The sequence below is a fragment of the Silurus meridionalis genome, chromosome 6 (assembly GCF_014805685.1).
Source record: "Silurus meridionalis isolate SWU-2019-XX chromosome 6, ASM1480568v1, whole genome shotgun sequence".
Lineage (NCBI taxonomy): Eukaryota > Metazoa > Chordata > Actinopteri > Siluriformes > Siluridae > Silurus > Silurus meridionalis.
Window position 1 is genome coordinate 7,938,122 of NC_060889.1, and position 20,171 is coordinate 7,958,292.

At 36.9% G+C, this 20,171-nt stretch overlaps 2 protein-coding genes across 3 annotated transcripts in view; one reads left to right on the plus strand and one right to left on the minus strand.

Moving 5' to 3' along the window:
* On the minus strand, positions 1-7,894 carry zgc:113531 (uncharacterized protein LOC541359 homolog; the record flags this gene model as incomplete). Its single annotated transcript, XM_046851165.1, is given in 6 exon segments — positions 1-1,093; positions 2,072-2,190; positions 6,509-6,519; positions 7,588-7,694; positions 7,697-7,735; positions 7,738-7,894. Coding segments are annotated over 6 exon segments (615 nt in total), but the record flags the coding sequence as incomplete, so codon positions are not given.
* ccdc24 (coiled-coil domain containing 24) overlaps positions 7,809-20,171 on the plus strand; it is a 24,620-nt gene continuing 12,257 nt past the window's right edge. The window contains exons 1-6 of one of the 2 annotated variants that reach the window (XM_046851398.1): positions 7,809-7,945; positions 8,764-8,837; positions 8,997-9,186; positions 10,067-10,224; positions 17,594-17,743; positions 18,255-18,359. In XM_046851398.1, coding sequence (XP_046707354.1) covers positions 9,034-9,186; positions 10,067-10,224; positions 17,594-17,743; positions 18,255-18,359 — 566 coding nt within the window. In that variant the 5' untranslated portion in view covers positions 7,809-7,945; positions 8,764-8,837; positions 8,997-9,033. The remainder of the gene's footprint in view (positions 7,946-8,763; positions 8,838-8,996; positions 9,187-10,066; positions 10,225-17,593; positions 17,744-18,254; positions 18,360-20,171) is intronic. The other variant, XM_046851399.1, reaches the window with a different exon arrangement.

Consider the following 20,171-nt stretch of genomic DNA (forward strand, 5'->3'; position numbering starts at 1 on the left):
TTCTAATAAAAATGATAACTTTATTAGTTGCTTCCATGCCTGCATAGGATTTTTCTTTTTCCAGGAACCACATGCTTGAAACCATTTTTTAGATTATACTCAAGTGATAATGTATTCTATAAGTGAATAATAAATGTTATTGTTATATAAACAAAAATATGTGCATCAGCTCTGTTGAAAATAAATAAATAAAAGCCGTTTATCGATTGGCTCATAGTTAAAGGCACAGGTTGAATCATGTTCGGAATAATTTTTAGTTTCTTGAATATTGCTCTGATTTTTTTTTTTCCCTGTAAATATATAAAAAATGTATTTGTATGTAACCATTAACAGGCATAAAACATCACCTGATGTGATGCAGGAAATACAGGACAGTATACTGTATAATACAAACCAATAACAGTTCTAGCTTTATATACGGTATATATGCATTGTTTAAAGTATTGTACAGATCTGTACCTGAGTCTAAACAATATTCCAAAAAAATAAGACTTATTTTACATTTATAGCACCCAATACATACATCTTACATCTAATAGTTACTAAACAATGTGTAAAACCTACAGAAGGCCAGAAATTATTTTTTATATATTTACTAACTAATCAACAACAAATACTGTGCAACAAAGCTATTCCTGTTGGTTTTGTATTTGCATGTATAGTCGTTTAAATAGGCCCTCAATGCAGCCTACATACTAGGGCTTAATTTGAGAACATCATGTAGAAGGCCAATGTGACATTCAGCCATGTCATTTAACATCTAACCTCAAACCTGGGCACGTTACTAAAGACAGACTTCAGTATGTAATTGTACAAGAAGATACAATCAGCTACAGGGGTACAAGCTGTCTTCAGCTTGCTCTGCAGGCCCTTCTGTGCTTCATGTTCTGCTTCTGGAGAGTGTAAGAGTTTTAGTTTTGCCCCTCGCTGACTGTGCAGTTGCGAAGGCGGGTGCATGTGGCCACTCGGTTGCCCTCCCAATAGCCAGCATCCTGTCCGTCATGGCATCGGCATTTGGTGCAGGAATCCACCCACACTGAATCGCCTCCGGGGATTATCTGTGTCCGAGATTCGTCCACGTAGCAATTGGGGCCTAAAAGAAATTACACACACTAAGTGGACTGGAAATGACATTAGCATGCCGAATATTATGCCAAGGGTTATGATAATATAGCATGATGTACAAATCTAAACGTTTGCTCGATTCTTATTCTGAGGAACAGTAATGTAGGCGCCTTACAATCAACAATTAAAAGTATTCGCCACTTCCAATAAATAAAATTAACCACACCAAACTTGGTAAAAGATGGTCAAATGGATTTTATATTTCTGGGTCTCTCTCTTTTAGAGTTGCTTTTCCTGTGTTCCTGTAGGTTTCATCAGACTTTTCTGGTTTCCTCCCACCTCCCAAAACATGGATCCCAGACTCATGCCCAGTGTTCCCCAAATAGTCTCCGGATCACCACAAGCCAGAGTAGAATAAAGTGCTCACTGAAAGAGTGAATGCCTGTATTTTATTAAGAATAATACGTGATGAAGATTATTAACACAAAATGATCAGCATCCCCACAAATAGTAACTAATACGACTAGAGAGAATCACAGCATCAAGCCTCTGCCTGTAAACCCAGTTAAAACTGCAGGCTTTAAATCTGTAGGAGGGTCAGTACACTTAAGCATCCTGGAATGCTTCAAAATCTTCGGTTATTTTTAACCATTTTAAAGTGTGGTATTATATATACAGTAAATGGACTGAACATATTTTTCCCATATCTTTTACTTGAACTGTGTACAAGCTGATATACAATGCAAACCTGGATTAATTTCAGGGGGAAATTCCATTTTTTGTCAATAAGACTAGAAACTGGCACAGTCATGTTCCTGCTTGAGTATTACACTAGGGTTAATACATTGCCAAGAGAAACGAATTGCAGATAAAAGCTGGATGTATCATTGCCTGGGGTGTCCTAAGTTCAGAATAGTAGGATTATTAATGCGTTTTGAAGTCGGTGCTTGAATAAAGGGTGTTCTCCCCTAAATCGGGTCTATCTACACTGTTTAAAGCAGCTTACCATCTTTGCAGTCTGGGCAGCACTTCCCACTTTGAAACACCGGGTTCACACATGCAGGGGGGGCACAGTCCGCCACTAGGCACCTGGCGATGCCATCGTTGTCACAGGTGCACTGTTCACTTCGGATGGCTGTAAAAATATTCACATGCGTTTGTTGTTGTCAGTAATACCTAATCTCGGCTCTTGAAATATAACCTAGAACGCATAATTTATCATAGAGAAAATCCTTTTCCCCCCAGCTGACAATGTGTAAAGCTCTTAGACCTAAAATTCACAGGGTTAACCTTTAATTTGACATTTTTACACAATGTCCTCCTAGTCAAACGCATACAATATAATATAGTCCTCGCCTCCAGGATAAAGAAATCACAGGGCAGCACAGCCACCTGCTGTTTAAACTGCGACAGCATGCCACCTACAGTTCCAAAATTGGTCCAAAAAAAAAAAAAAGAGACATCAGCTGCAAAAAAAGCACCCACCTGCAAACCTGTCACAGTGCTTTGATCACCCCCTTAGGATTCTTCCATTCCCTATAATAATTTTAATAACTATAATAACTAAATGAGCAAGATATCTAGAGCTGATCTGTACCATATGCATCCAATGCTGCAGCTCCTTTATTTAATTTATTATTCTGTTTTTATTTCTCAATGGAGAAGTCCTATTTTACTATAGAGTTTTTATTATAGATAAAAGAAGGCGGTAGAACTCAGGGACACCTTTAATAAAATGTAATTAAAATTACAATCTTCTTCTTCTTCGTCTTCTTTCGGCTTCTCCTATTAGGGGTCGCCACAGCGGCTCATCCGTCTCCAGTTATTAAAAATGCAATAACGAAATAAAAATGTCGTCACACAACATTTAAAACATTTCGAGAGGTATAATGTGCCATTCTAATGCAGACCATCCGATGAAACATTTTCAAACAGTACAACCTTTAAACGTTTGTAGATTCTTTAGAAAATGCTTTATGAACACGACAAAATAATATGGGGAAGTTATGCCAATACTATAGTCGACGTCATATTCCTATTGAAGGAATAGTGAAATGTGGTTGTATGAAGTATATATATACCTGCAGTAGTCAGCACTCAGCACTCTCCCTGTTTGGAGAAGCAAAGAGATACACTGCTGAGAACAGGGACAGCAACACAACAACAAAACACACATCTTATCCTCTTCAAAGAAGTCTCGTTTGATGCTGAGTTGTTGTTTCTGTGCTCAGCAGTGGATCTCTCTGGTTTTGTCCCTGCACTGTGCTTTGCTTATGCAAACTGGAAGAATGCTGTGAGCTGTCTAGTATGGGAAATACACTGACTATGCATACAAATCTCATACAACCCCACTTCAGTATTACTGTAATATGAATATTACATTGACTATAGTTAAAAGCGTACCTTTACTATTTTTTAAGTACTTTTTTCTTTTTCTCTTCTTCTTTCCCAAGAACACTGCTGTATGTCTCTGCCATCTCCATCTTTCTTGCAATTTAAATGCAGTCGTTTCCAGGAAATGAATTTTTTTCCAAGCACTCCCTAAGTTTGTATAACACTTCAAACAAAACATATACTTAAGTGAAAAGAAAATTACAGATTTTAAAAACCACTTTAAAAATTTGAACTACACATAAATATATACACACAATAAATAACACAATAATGTAATTTTTAAAAACTTCTTTACTGCCTATAGGTTTATTTATAAAACATTAAATCAGAGGTTCCACATTTCCAGGCTTGGAGTTTTGGTTACCTAAAAATAGTTGATTAAGTACATCCCAAACTAGGATCAATAGGTGGTTCCGAGTGATGTCAGGTTTGGAGTTGAGGAATCATGGGCTGACCCGAGTAGTTTTTCACAGACAAAATATGCATTGATGTTTCAGAATTAGCTATTATATTCATTGTACCCATTATTGTACAACCTGCAAATCAATAACTTTATAATAGCAGTTGCTAACAAACAATATGCCAATATATTTTACCCTACAGGTCAATATACGCTAAATATACACTTTTTTTTTACACCTTATTCTTGCACCTATTTAATCAGTCAATCAAGTGGCAGATTACTTGGGTCAATTCATAAAGTCAGACAAAAGTAATCCAGAAACTATTGATCTCCTGGGATTTTTATGTAAACACAAACACAGCGGTGTCTAGAATTGATACAAAATGGTCCAAAAAACATCCATTAAACAGCAGGTCTGTGGGCAGAAAGCACTTATTAGTGGAAGATGTAAAAAAAAAAAAAAGAACAGTCAGATTGGTTCAATCTAAAAAGAAGTTTGTGATAAAACAAATAACCACTCTATAACTGCGGTGAGCAGACAAACAATTCAGAATGCACACCATGGATGGGCTACAGAAGCACAAGACTGCATCAAGTTACACTCGCCAGCCCAGTACAGGACTCTGAGAATGCAGTGGGTACAGGATCACCAAAACATACATAGCTGAAGCCTGGAAAAACCGTGTTTGGTTTTTTCCCGCCTTAAACTGTGTCCATTGTAAGTCTAGTGGAGAATCCATTATTTCATAACCTTATTGGTGCACTTATATAGAAAGTAAGAAAGTAGAGACGTTAAGAATTTGTAGATAAATATAAAAGAAAAACGTTTTATTTTACTAGGGATGTAACTAACGATTGTTTTGATAATCGATTCATAGGACGATTTATTATTATTATTATTATTAATTGGATAAATTAGATGTTTTGCTTATTATAACTATTTGAAAATCTAATTCAGGGTATTTATGTATAGAAGTGTACTTTAGAAATGCAAAAGCCACATATTGAGTTTAACTATCGTTAACATCGATATTTTAAAGCTGATAGTGGCTGCTTTTTTGAGGAGCGAATGGGGGATTTCTCCTTTGAACAAATTCACTCATGCAGGTGTTGCTTCCTCCTGTAAAAATGTTTTCATAAAAAACAGAATTTAAATATTCAAGGTGAAGCAAATTTGTTTAAATCAACATTTGTATTCTTTTTAATGATAATTAAAGATGGCAAGTTGACAACCATGCTTAAAAAACCCCAATATAAAATATAATAAAACATTGTTTTGACAATTTTTGTTTAAACAAAAACAGACATTTTGTTCAGTTGTAAAGATATAAGCATCGAGAATATATAATGAATTACATTTTGCATAATAATGATACGATAGATGCATAAATATACAAATATTGAAAACAAGCATGTGAACGTAGTTCAGCGTATTTCAAAGTAGAACAGAACCGAAAAACTCAGCAGGGTTCATTCGAAAAGCATTCGCTAAAAACCACAACAGTGACTAAAAATGTGATCATTTACTCTGTGATTGTTTCCTCTCCATCAATCACACAAGTGTGTTTACTTTTCGTGTGCTTGTGCATCACTGTAGTACTTCCATCCCACACAAGCTCCACTTTCCAATAATTTGCAGGTTACAGTCTTCTTTATTGTGTTTAATATAAAATGCTGCCATGCCTTGGATGACTTGGGACACACACTTTTTCCTGCTGCAGATTAACCTGTACTTTAGCAACTTCAGCAGCCCAACTAATCGATAATGGCATTCGTTGAATTTCATTATTGATTATTATCGATTTCATCAATTAGTTGTTGCAGCCCTATATGTAACAAATAAACGCTCAAGTATTTGAATTTTTAGGTTAGTCCTATTGTATCCAATTATTAAAAAAAAAAATACTCAGCTTGAGTCATAATGCATATCAAATGTCTCATGTCATCAGAAGATCTCTGTGGTCGAGTCCCTTGTCACCGTTTTCCTTTACAGAAGACAGTGGACCTGCATGTCCAGAGTCAGGTACTGGCAATTTTCTTGTTCAGAGACATCTATTTCATCTTGTAACTATATTGCCACGTGTTTCTATTGTGCAGGATCATATTTAGACCTTCAAACTCTAATAAATAATAGTCTAATAAACCAAAGTGGTTATGGCCTGCAGAAGTACATACACTGTAAATTGCTGTACGAAATAACTCTTGATCAGTCGTCACCAATCCTCCTTATACCAAACAGAATTCATTATAAAACCAGATCTACCCATTACCCTGTCCAATGTCCTCTGAAAGTGATTAATTGTATGCAGTGCACTACACTATGTCTCAGTATGTGCAAGAAGGTAAATATTCAGGTGATGATGTAGTGGTCACTGATATCTGAATACACTTCTGTTATTTTTAATATACTAAGGAATATTGACTTGCCTTGACTTTTACCAGCTAGCTTGATATTATCAGTGGTACAGAGGGGGCTTTTCTCACCTTAGGCTTCTGGGAACCATCATAAAGACTGACAGATTGTTTATGAGCCACATGATCTTCATGCTCAGGAACTGAACTATGCTGCATTCAAAGGATGCAGAGATCAAATATGTAGGTGAAGCAATCATTTCTGTATGAAGGCTGAATTACCAGTGGAAGTACCATTCAGAGATCTACTGTACATGGGACAACCACATGGTGGCAGTGAACTTTCCAAAAGAAATATTAACTTGGCTGGCTTTGTGCCCAGATTTCTTGAAGCAGATTGAACCGATTTACTAGGTTACTTTGTTTTGGAACCAGTGGTCTACACTACAGTTGGCCTGAGTAAGTGCAGATAACATTTAACATATGTTGAGATGAGTCCAGAAGATAAAATACTTGCGTTTCAAAGCCATTTTCAGTTGTGTAACCTCTGTAAGTATTTGTAAAGAAGGCTGTGAACACTGATTGAACAAGAATAATAAATCAGGTGAAAAATGCTTATGTTCATACCACAAGCTACTAATATATAAATATTGTATTGCCAAAATAAAAAGAGAAAAAGGAATGAGTAAAAATATAAAACAGACTCATAGAGCCATATCTTACACAGTATCTATCTATCTATCTATCTATCTATCTATCTATCTATCTATCTATCTATCTATCTATCTATCTATCTATCTATCTATCCATCCGTCAACAATCCATCTATCCTACCTACTGACCTACATACCTTCCCCATCCATCCCATACATCCTTCTATCCTTCCTGTCGACCTACCTAGCCGTCTATCCATCCTTTCATCCATCAACCATCCATTTATCCTACCTAACAATCTACCTACCTACATTTCACATCCATCAATCCATCCATCCATCAATCCTTGCTACCTACTTACCTACCTACCTACCCATTCATCCATTTTCCGTCCTTCTATCTGTCAACCATCCATCCAAACAACTACCTTCTCCATCTATCCATCCATCCATCTGTCAACAATCCATCCATCCTACCTACTAAACTACCTACCTTCTCCATCCATCCCATCCATCTATCTATCCTTCCTGTCGACCTACTTATCCATCCTTTCATCCATCCTTTCATCCATCCATCCATCCATCCTTGCTACCTATTTACCTACCTACCTACCTACCTACCTACCCATCCATCCAAACACCCATCCAAACACTACCTTCTCCATCTTTTCATCCATCCATCCATCCACCCTAAAGGAAGGGGTGTTTGGAAGCGCTCACCTGGAACTTCTGCCCGAGGTCGTACACCTCACCGCGGTACTCACAGCCGATCCTCTCGCAGCGCGCGCAGCAGTCGCTCGGGTAGCGGCTCACGTGGATGCAGGCGGGGGCAGCGCGGTGCACTCGGTGCGCGCGCACGCCGCTCCTCGGCTGTGCACTCGCACTGCGTGCAGTGTTCCGAGTCCAAGAAGTACCACTCACCCACGTAGTACACCGAGCCGTTCGCCTCGCATGTGCCCTCCTGCCCCGCCACTGAGAAGCTGAAGACGCTGCGCACGCAGAGCAGAAAAGCGCCCACTCCGAGCCACGGTCAGCCGCCCCATCGCCGCCATGGCCCCTGGCTTATTATTATAGAGGGGTAAATAAATATATAAATATATTAATTAATAAATGGTAGCAATAATTGGCTGTAGTTTTGCGATTAAAAAAAAGTTAGAAAGTTAGAAACGGGCGCTGTTGCATTGTAGGCTGGTTCCACATTCGAGCGCGCGCTCTGACGGACTCGGGAGGCACGAGAAACTTTGCACGCCTCTCGGATTTGGTTACGGTGCGCACGTGACAGCGGAATATTAACGGTGCTGTACTGTAGTGCGCCGCTCAATATTCATTACATCGGCATATACAGTATGCACGTTATTGTGCGCATGCGTGCGGAGATGCGGGTCAAAAATGTAGCCATTAAAATCCTATTTTTTTATTTTTTATTTTTGGACCAAGAAGCAGTTGCACGCAAGACACATTTTTCACGGATTTTTTTTATATATAACGTGCATATTTTATTATTATACATCCTATATGAGTATATATATATTTTTTAGATGTACATGTTGAATTATTCATTTTAATGGTTGCATATGGACTCAACTCACCAGAATGGAGAACCAGTGCGAGCTTCATTTAATGATACATAGAAAATTAAAAACAAAAGAAAATGCGACTGAAATTGCTGATGGACTCGGGAATGGTCATATTTTATAAACTAAAAACAACCAAATAAAAATACCTCCTAACATTATGTGAGTGGAATCACAAAAAAAGTGCCAAACTCTTCAGTGCATTAATAACATGCATTTATTTCATGGCATTGATGCAACAATTTGTGTTTACTTTCCTTTTGGAGTGAGAAAATATGTGTGTGTGTGCTTTCCCATGCAATTTCACTGTTCTCGTTTGCAGCTCTGTAATCTCGCGAGACCTTGTGCCTAGCAACGCAATGTATACATGGATACAGGAAGAGGCAAGAGAATAAGGTAAGAATCCAACTAAAGCACGAATTAATAATAATTGTGTAGCTGCAAATGTTTGGAAAGGGTTTGAACCAGATGTTTGAACATTTTCACATGCTCATGTTGTATCTGATTCTATAAATAAGCTTATTTACTGACATCTACAACTGTATTTAATTATAGGCTAGCTCATACTACAGTGGGACCACAATGGTGTTAAATGAATGATGCAGGTGGTTTAATGGAACCTGTTGAGCGTGAACAGTGTGTGTGGAGCCTGATAAAGGAGTGTGTGCCTGACTCTGAGATTCCTGAGATAAGGGCTATACTTGGGGATGCACTCATCGACATGTACACAGAAATCTACTCTGAGGTAAGCCAAACTGTAATTTACACAGTCACCAAAAATAATGATACAAAAAAAAAAAAAAAACCTGCTTTCACAAAAGTGCCAAAATGTGTTTTGGCATGGTTTGAAGTGGGTCAAGCGAGACAAAATACTACTTTTCCTGTGTTGGAACTATTCATTATTTCTGTCATAATAACATTTGTGGTTAAGACACAAGTCTACTCAGACTGCCAGCTTCATGCCTACTTATCACTTCATTAAGTTTGTGGTGAATGCACATTTTTTTCTAAGGCAAAACCCCCAAAATACTGGAGCTTTAATAGTCATAACTGTCCGTATTCATTTAAACAATACTCCAAACTACTTCTAGAAAGGGAGGAAGTAAAACCAGGTGATGAGAAGATGCTTTGCATGTCAGTTTAAGGTAATTTAAAGCTCCCAGAGGTGCTCCGTCACACATGGCTCAAATATGCGGAATGCATTCACGTACATGACATGGATTCATTTTGCAGGCAAGTGAGGCACAATCCAAGCATGTACTGTCTTCAAGTACTTATGGTTTAAAGGCTTTGCTCAAGAATCCTAGAGGAACTTCCTGTTAGCCCTGGTATTTAAAATCACAATGTTATACCTGCTAGCATAGATCATGCAAAATTGATTTCTCTCTTGCTTGCATTTAGCCGAGGATAAGAGCCTCATTAGTCCTCCTGTACACTAGATAATGACAGCATCGACCTCTAAAAGAGCATTCTCTTCAGGATCAATGTCCCATTACCATCGCATAATAATAATAATAATAATAGTAATAATAATAATAAATTATTATTATTTAAAAAACTGTCTTTATTAATATAAGAATTGGCATTTGTGTGTGCATGCGCTGAATATTGTTGGCTCACTCTAGGTGCAGATGTGGCAGCAGATGTGGCATGAGGTGCATGATGGGAAATCCCAGATGCCCCATTCCCCCCTTGCTGACCCTCCAGCTGTTAAAGAGCTGCTGCGTTCTGAGCTCCAGCTGCTGCTACTCAGTCTGAGACAGCAAGCAGCCACATTGGGCAGGTGAGGAGAAATTTTTACTTTTGGACCATTACATACACAATAACTATAAATAGCACAGGTGAAGTGCTGTGATGCTCCAAAAAGTAAAACCTTTTTCCTGTGTGTGTGTGTGTGTGTGTGGGCGGTGTGTGTGTTGGGGGGGGGCTATGTCTGTGTTGTTCTTATTAAGGTGATTTTTTGATCCTGATACACTATATGGACAAATGTTCTGAGTTGACTGACTTTTCCAGCCATATGTGGTTCATCTCTCAATTGTTACCACAGTGTTGGAGGCACACAATTTCTATAGGATGTCTCTGAAAGCAGTAGCATTAAACTTTCCCTTTACTTAAACTAGGAGACCCAAACCTGTTCTAGCATCACAATGTCTCTGTGCACAATGTAAGCTTCGTGAATATATATTTTACATATATTTTACATATATTTTACATCCTCACCCTACATCAGCACCTGATTTCACTAAAGCACTTGACAATGAGAGAAAGACTCCATTATGTCCATTATGAAAAGTGCTATAGAAATAAACTTGACTTGACTTGTGGCTAAATGAGCAAAAATCTCTACAAGCACACTCTATGGCTTAGTGAAACAACCTCAGAGAAGAATCGAGTTTATTATAACAGCAGATGGGTCAGGTATCCACAACCTTTTGTCCATAATATATGTCTTTTTTAATACACTGATATGAAATGTAATTTCCCGTTAAACAGGTGGCTAACCCAATGGTAGCACAAATGTATTATTGTAATTTTAATATTCTAGTGTTCATAAACGTATCTTTCACTACAGTATGGAGATCAGACTTTTTCTTATTAACCAGACTTCCAAATTTAGAATGACCTAAAGGACATAACGCACTTTGTGTTTCTGTTTGTGATATTAGTAAGATATACTGTAATATTGCAGCCATGAGTTGCTAAACTCAAGCTACACTAAGTAAATAATGCTTTTATTGCCTTTTTTTGTGCAAAAATATATAAAATAAGATAAGATAAGATATACCTTTATTTGTCCCACAGTGGTGTTACAGCAGCAAAGGAAAATAAATGCAGATATATAAAAGAATAGAGGCAGAATATAGTATACAGTATATACACAACACAATGCATAATAACACAAAAGAAGAAAATAAATAAATAAATATGGCTCTACTTATATGTGTACAATTCGTAGTATATTTTATTAAGTTTCTATCGAAGGTCTTCCTGTTTAGTGGGTGTGGGAGAGTATTGGCTTTTAATTTCATACAAATTTACTTAAAAGATTTACAATTGAAATTTATTAAATTTGTAATAAAACCATACCATTGGTCTGTTGGTGCTTGTACTAGAACCTTGAAAGTGCAATGATGTCCATAACTCCTAATCTAATTTGAACAAAGGGTGAATTTTAAAAAGGATATATATAAAAAAAAAAAAGGTTTTTTATTTGTGTGTCTATTAAATGGTTAAAATGGACTTGGCTTGACCAATTGGTCTGCATTAACCAGACTGATTCTTGTCTGGCCTCAGTAAACAGCCATGCATGAAATTTCAGGAAACAGGAACTAATACATCCTGCAGTTTAACAAAGAATCAATTTAGATCGGTTTCTGTGATAACAGCGGGAAGAAACGGGCTAAATTTCGTAAGGCCTTTCGTGTGAATGAATGCGTTCATCTTTGCACTAATCCAGCCTTCATTTCTCCTTTCAGCTTTCATTTGGCCTTTAGATTCACTCCCTTCCCATAAATAAATGTGCTGATAAATGTGCTGAGACTACACTGGTCTCTGAGGTATGGGAAAGGGTCAGGACCCCAATTTGTCAAGTACGGACAAAAGCTCTAAAAGAACAAGTGCTGCATTTTAAATCATGTATTTGTGGGAGCAGAGACTGAACTGAACCCAGTGTTTAAGTGTGAAGGCATCGCTGCTACTAATTGTTTTCACAAAGCATTTCTATAGCATTGTTCACTCCTTGTTTACTTAAGTCTTTTTGAATTATTGCGTTTTATGATAACATTTCAATTAGTTGCTCGGTTACAGGCATTATAGAGGATGCCATGTGGCAAAATAGCAGGCTTTTGGGTGGCCTCGCTTTTCAGTGCAACAATGCATCCGGATGACCGTTTAACTCTTTCTAAAAGAAGTTATTTACAGGTACTACTTGAACAGAACGAGTGATCGTGTCCAAGTAGTGAAACGATGGCGGAAAGAATGCTATGTCTGCCAAAGCACTTCCTTCCAAATAGCAGTTTTATGTGTTAGTCCTATAGAATTTTTTTTTTTTTTTAAGATGTTGATGTCAAACATCACTTGACTTTGCATGCATTGACAGTTAAGATTAGAGGCCTGGTTTCCCAGACATGACTAAAGCCTAATTGTAGATTAAAAGGCTTTTTAAATGCAGAATACCAACCGACTGTTATTTGGTCCATCCACGGTTTAATCCGCGTCCGGAAAAGCGTTCATTAAATCTTTGTTTGGTGCGCTACACCTTATTGTTGGGAGCAGGTGCACAGCAAACAGCGAGACACTTCATCAGGAGAGCACTTCGAATGTTTACAAGGAGTCTTAAAGCATAAATTTGTGATCTCTTTCGAGCTGTGTTGAAATAAATCGCCCCAAACGACATTAGCAGAAGCCGGCTATACGATGTCCTCACCGTTTCTCAGTCGTGTTTGTTTTGTTCGTCATGCTTCGTCTCTCTCTTTGCTTGTATAATTAAGTCTCACACTGTAAGTCAGTTGCTTTCAGATGGGGTGTTGATCTTTGCCCACTGGTTTTGCTCCAGGCTTGTGTTTTTTTTTCCCAGCACAGAACAGGAAACCTTTGACTCAGTGCCACTTTGGTGAGGACGGACTCACCTTTTAAACAGAGCCTGATTTACAGGAGTGGACTGACAGCATTTTTTCTCCCTCTTTCTCTCTTTGGGTTTCACCAGCTTCCCTCCCCTCTTGTGTGGTCAGCCTCCATACATTGTTTGTGTGATTTGTTATGGGTGAAGGCAACGGAGCTGCACCTGTCCCTTTCCACTGAATGCCCATTGATTAATCGCATTAACGTGGCCGTGTGAACTGCAACCGGCATAGGCCCTCAAAGCTCCCTAAATCTCCACAGTCAAGCAGAATAGCAAATGCAGCAAGCCTGGAAGGCTGCAAAAGCTGTGTTCATGCAGTATTTTATGTTTGAACGGAGGCAACATTTTCAGCCTAAAGGAAACAAATGAGGCATTAGGAATCCTCTCACTGGGAGCAGCTCTGTGCTAGTCCCCAATCTATTCTTGTGATCTGTGCACAATGTAGCCTCTGTTCTCCCCTTTCACCACAAACACACATAGTAAGGAGTATGATGATGCTGGCTATCATACTTGGATCCTCTTTTTGAAAAGAAAAAAAAAGGGTAAAATTATATATATATTTTTTACAGAATGTAAAAAAAGGATAGTGTCTTTTTTTTACTAAAAGCAAGTTTGATATAATACACAAACCCTACATGAGCATTTATTTGTGACAGAAGTTGTTTTTGGTTTTTTTCATAAGGTTGTGTAGTGACCTTGTACCAATGTGCCTTACACATAGTCTCAAAATAACCAAATGGAACAGTGTTTAAGCAGCACGCACTGCTAAGAAGTGCATAAGAGCATACATATGATACATCTCAATAGACAAACTTTGGGCGATTTCTGGATCGTGTGACTGTAAACATTGCACTGTCATAGGATACCACCTTTGCTACTAATCCGAGCAATTTCCATTCTGTCAGATCAGTGCATCTACAAATCACCCCATTTTCTATTCTGTCGCTGAAAACAGAGTTCCAAAATACTGTACCTCTGGATGAAACATCACCGGATGAACTGTGCATTGGGAGTTTAGAGATATGGTCTTCCATGGGCGAGCAGGTTGCACGCAAGCATATTTTCACTATGCACAGCTTGCGGGGCAACTCTATTGTAATATTTACGATTTTGGAATGGGATGTCCAAAAGCTCATGTAGGTGAAATAGTCCGGTGTGGATATAATGCCATTTATTGTCAGAATCAGCATCAGAATCATCTTTACTGCCAAGTATCATGGGTTGCATGTAAAACGGAATTTGCATGGTGTGCTGTTGCTATAAAAATATAAAAAAACTCTTCAAGAACTAGAAAAAATAAATACAGATAAAGATATTACTATACCGTTTGTGCAGGGTATGTAAAGTGAGGCATTGCAAATAATAATAAAAGTGAGAGTGCAATGATCTTTTTTTTTTTTAATATAAGTCCAAGGTGCAGGGTTGCAATATACTGTAGTAGCCCTTGTTGATTGTGTTAATGTAATACATGTGAAATGAACAGTGTGGGATTTACATTACTTTAACGTTAATGGATGCAGGTCAGGAATGATGGTGGGTCCTTTTTATTACTGATGAGGTCGGTTGCAGATGGGGAAAAAATATTTTTGTGGCGTGAGTTTTTGGTTCTGATGGTCAGCAGCCTCCTGTCAGAGGAGAGTGATTTAAAAGTGATTCAAAATTGTAATTGTCATGACAAAGCCATGGTATTAAATACACTATATGAACAAGACTATTGAGACACTTGACTTTTCCAGCCATCTGTGGTTTTTCCCGAAAAAGATGGCTTAAAATGGTCGCAATAAATTTTCCCCTCACTTGCACTAGGAGACCGAAGTCTGTTTGAGCATGACAGTGCCTCTGTTCCAATGCTCCATGAGAATATGGTTTCCATTGGTTGAAGTGAAGATGTTGAGTGGCCAGCTACACAGATTTGACCTCAACCATCTTGAACACCTTTGGGATAAATTGGAATGCACCCCGACCCTCCTCACCCTACATTAGTAACTGACTTGACTTGTAGCTAAATGAGCACAAATCTACAGAATCACACTGTACAATCAAGTGGAACATCTTCTCAGAAGATAGATTTTTTTGTCCATAGTATAGACCCCATTTGGGTAATAAAGATATTTTTCTACATAACTGTTTTAATTATTTTAGCTTAATTTAACAAATGTATTAATTCCATTCTTTATTATAATCAAAATTGTCTGCTTTTAAGAGAAATTCTTGAAGCAAACACGAAAAAAATACATATCGCTGGACAGACATCGATTATGCTCATGTGCGAAGAAACAACGCACTTAATATATATATTAAGTGCATATAATATATATATGCATATATAACAATGCATATCATATATATATACCCCCTGGCATTGTTTTGTATGTTTTCAAGTTTAATAATAAAAAAATTTAAATATGCGCTTAAAGTGGGAGGCGGAGACTAATCTAACTTGCGATCCGCCACTAAATATGTTCTTGAAAGAACTCAGATTTAAGATATGTTCTGCACATTAAAAGGATTGAATGAACCGAAAGCCCTGTACTAAAAAGTTTGATGTGAAAACATGTGCCATTATAATCCTAATATAGTATATAAGTGCTGTTTTTTTAATCTATATTGATCACTTTCATGCAACAACGAGTTGCAAATCAGTGGTCTTGACTTTTTAAAGTATATTTGTTAAGAGAGTATCATAACAGGTCTGTGTAACTGAAAAAAAAAAACTGACGTATTTAGTAGACGTCATGTATCGGAATTAATTGTCATAATTTTTTAAGGAAATGTCATCAATAGCTTTATAGGCATATATTTGCTAAGAAGCAGTGTAAAACACAAACACTCAGTATACAGTGGGTTCTGTATCTAATTCTCAGTGGGTACTCTAATGCCTCACACATGCCTGTTCAAACTTGTCTTTTAGACCGGCGGGGTTTATTTCAATGCTGCAGAATTGGCTAGAGATAATAAGATGCACTCCTGCAGCCTTGTTCCAAATCCCCCGACTCAGTCTCTGTTTTCCCTCTCTCTGTCTCTCTTTCTCACTGGAACTCAGACAAGAAGAAAAAATGGAAAGGATCCTCTTTATCTTTTTCTTCTTGCCTGTGAGTCAGTTCTGCATGGGGAGTAAAAGATTACAGCACAGAGCTTCAGAAAAACAGAGCAGATAAAAGGAAGAGGTAGAGTGTTCACACTGAGGCCAGGATTTTGGAAACATACATAAACTGCAGATTTGCAGAATGTGCTTAACATGATGGACTTATTTTTTATGTCAGAAAATTCACGTTTGCTTAGTGTAAAATATGTTACTTCTATAGCGGTAACAACCCTGAATTTAATATAATTTTATTTGTATACCAGTGGGACACTGCCACAAAGCAGTGTCAACAAAACGAGTAGCCATGGCGACACAAATTTCCCTCTTTTTTCAGGTCATTGAGGATGATTTTTATTGTAATGTATTTGGAAGCATTTTTGGTGCCTTTCCTTCTGCTACTTGATACCACAGACACTGTGTGTTTTTTTTCTAGTTTGTTATAATTTTTTTAATCTTCAAGCACTATTACTTAACATTTAAGCAGGAGACTGTATCCTTGTTTTTATTGCTTTATATTCGGGAAGCTACTCGCTATTATAAACCATCGTCAGTGGTCCCTTCCAGTCAAAACACAATAAATATATTCTTTTCGTTAAATAAGGAGACTGCGTTAATTAGAGAGACACACATTTATTACAGTATAATCCCAACCCTAACCGTATATTTTCTGCCTTATTTTCTGATAAAAATAGGGAAAGAGATTATCTTTGGCATTTCTGTCAGCATTAACCATGATTCGTTGCTATAGAGATGAAGCCAGAAAAAGGCAGTCGTGCTGAGTCGCACGAAAAAAGGAGGGAAATTTATGTCCATGAACACGAATTAATAGATTAAAGTTTGTGACTATATTACGAAATGCCATCAGACTGTAGATAGATAGATAGATAGATAGATAGATAGATAGATAGATAGATAGATAGATAGATAGATAGATAAATGGATAGAAACAAATTAAAGTTATTAACTTTTCACTGATGGACATTTGAGTTTGCTAAGATTATTATTTATTTTTTATAACATGTTTTTTTGCTTACATGCAGCAGGTATTTCAGGGGAAATTCTTTTTATGTTAATTCAAATTTAAATGTTAATAAATTGTGCATTTAAGATGCTCTATAACTGAATTACATGACAAGCCTGTGTGTGTCATTATGAGGAATAGGAATGTTTAGAACATTTCTCAGTACATTTTTAATGTAGAACAAATGAGTAAAATCTTCCAGCATTGTTTTATTAATATTTCTGGACATGTTCTAAAGTCCCAAATAAGCATAATTTAAATAAAAGTATCTGGTCTAAAATGAACAACAGTAGTGTATAATTCTGCACCCACAAATGCATCTTACTTCATTGTTGACACATGAATGACTGTTATACAATTTATTATTAATCTTATTCTTATTAAATTCTGATCATCTTTTGTTCTGAACTGTTTCTTGTGAAAAGATCTTTGTCCTCTGTGTGTTGCAGAGGTGGAGATGAAGTCATGTCCCGGTACAGTCCCAGAGTAGTCAGTTATGCGCTCTGCACAGAGAGACAGCAAAGTCCAGACAGCATTGATCGTCTAACACCATCTAGCAGGCCTGAGTCCAGCAGGTCAGTGTTGCCGTAATGTAATCCCAATCCAATTGAACTGCAGTCGTTTCATCATCTCATTTAAAAAATTTAGACCATTTCCCAAAAATATATTACGACCATGATGTCACAATATATGAGTACAGGCGGATGCGATTGCATTAAAACAGTTTTAATTGGAAGCCAGACGAATATTAAAATGTGGTCGGAAAACAGGCAAAGTTTGGGGCGATTAAGGGGGGGGTTAATATCATCATTTATCATCATTTATCATTTCATTTTATCAATACATCATATGGGATGCAAAATAAAAAAAAATAAAAAAAAATTAATAATAAATGTAAAAGTTTAATAAGTTATTTAATAATGGAATAACTTTCAAATGTTAATTTGTTTTAATTTAGCCAAAAAAAAAAAATGTAAAAAGGAGTTTCGGTACAGCATATAGTTTGATCACATTTTTTTAGAAGCAGCTAAGATATTTGATTTATATTTTAGGTTTAGTAATTCCAATGTATTTTTTTTTTTACAGGTCAAGTTCAAGGCTCTCGTCTCACTCCAGCATCAAAGATGAAATTGAAGCGCTGCAACAAAAACTGAACATCACCCATATAAATGAAGTTGTGTCCCATTTACAGTGAGTTGAAATGAGCGAAATAATTCAATGGGTTGCTGAAAGTCAGGCATTAATGTAAAAATTGTTTATTCAGAGACTCAGAGAACTTATATACTTTTTAAATTCTATTGAACCAATGATAACCTCTGGGATTTATAGCTTTGATTAACAACAGGATTGCATTTTTTTTTACATTTAATTTTAAATTATTATTATTATTATTATTATTATTATTATTAGTAGTAGTAGTAGTAGTAGTAGTAGTAGTTGTATTGACTTAGTGGTGAAAACGGGAACTGCAGAAAATTGCAAATCAATAAAAGCATCTCTGCCTCATGGTTAGAGAAATAGCAGCAGATTAAACAGTTAAGGACACATCATATCTGGATTTTATAACAGTCTCTGGCTGTCAAGTCTTGTTCAAATATTCACAGTTTTGAATTAATTCTGCAAACAATGTATAAGTCCAGACAGTGTGTCTATGAAGTACAGAAGCTTTTCTATTATATCACAAAGATGAGAAGAAATTGGATTATGAGTGGATAACGTGTGTAGATAAGAAAGGTGTGTGCGCCATGGTAAACTTGTTTTCACCTCAAAGGCTGAGGGAAAAAAATGTGTCTCCTGTTTCCAATTCCTTATTGTATTTATTTAGCTGATGGATTATTATATATAGTTGACTATTTAGGGTTAACTTTCAAAAATCACTACTCGTTAATCTATTTCATAATTTACATGCAAAAATCACTTGTAGAAATAATGGATGCAAAGCTTGACACTAGGTTGCACAGTTCTTTGTAACTGTATTGTAATATACAATATATGATTCACTTGCATGCAGAAGATCAATCTGTGATGCACCACAATAAAAGGATTCATTTTACAACCACATCCTTGCTGTCTAAGTCCAGGCTCACGGTGGTAAATAGCGGTCAATAGGAGTGGCTTAGAGCTTCTTATTACTTACAGCACACTTGTGGTGGAGATACTGTATAATGCTATACACTGCTTCGTAATAATACAATAAAACCATGAATGTATATACAAATTATTAACCATTTATTAAATCACATGATATGTGATTTTTAAAGATCTTAAGCCAGATTTGTATTTAACACAGAACACAGGAATCTCTTGGTGTGGCCTTTCACTTAATTCTGTGTTAAACCGGTGTGGTAAATGTTCCAGAATGACTGTTCATTCACAGATGGTTCATTACCCACTCGTCCCGTTCGTGGACACAGAGCAGATATATGTGCAGATGTGCTATTTAAAGACTAAGCACTCTATGTTTCTCACTCTCCACTGTTACCCCTTAAAGGGACACTCCCTGTCTAGACTCCAAACCGTCTGCATAACTTCTACAGTACATGGCCTGATGTTTGTAGGACATCAGATGTTTGTAAGACATCTACTGGCTCTGAACTCTTGTAAAGTCATAATTATCCTTCATTAGCATTTTATTAAGAAGCATGAATTGTTATCAACAAAAAGAACTGTTTAACTTTTGTAAATAATATCCTGGGCTCTTTTTGGCAGACGATTGAGTAGTGGAGAGTGGAGAGGAAGTGGGCCAGCTCAGTCCACCAGAACAGAAACCCCCTTTGTGAGCAAATGAATAGCAGACCCAGGCATATGTAAGATTCCTGAGCCCTAAAAAAGGGGAAAGCAATTAAGAGTGTTCAATGTTTATGTAACAGGAAAAGACTAGCCCCTTTCTCTTACCCCTTTCCTGCTTCTGCTTTTAAAAAAGATTTAATCTTTAGTTTTTTTGCCTTTGCCATATGTTTAAAATGTCTGAACTGGACATAAGCATTGTGATAAGAGGAATCA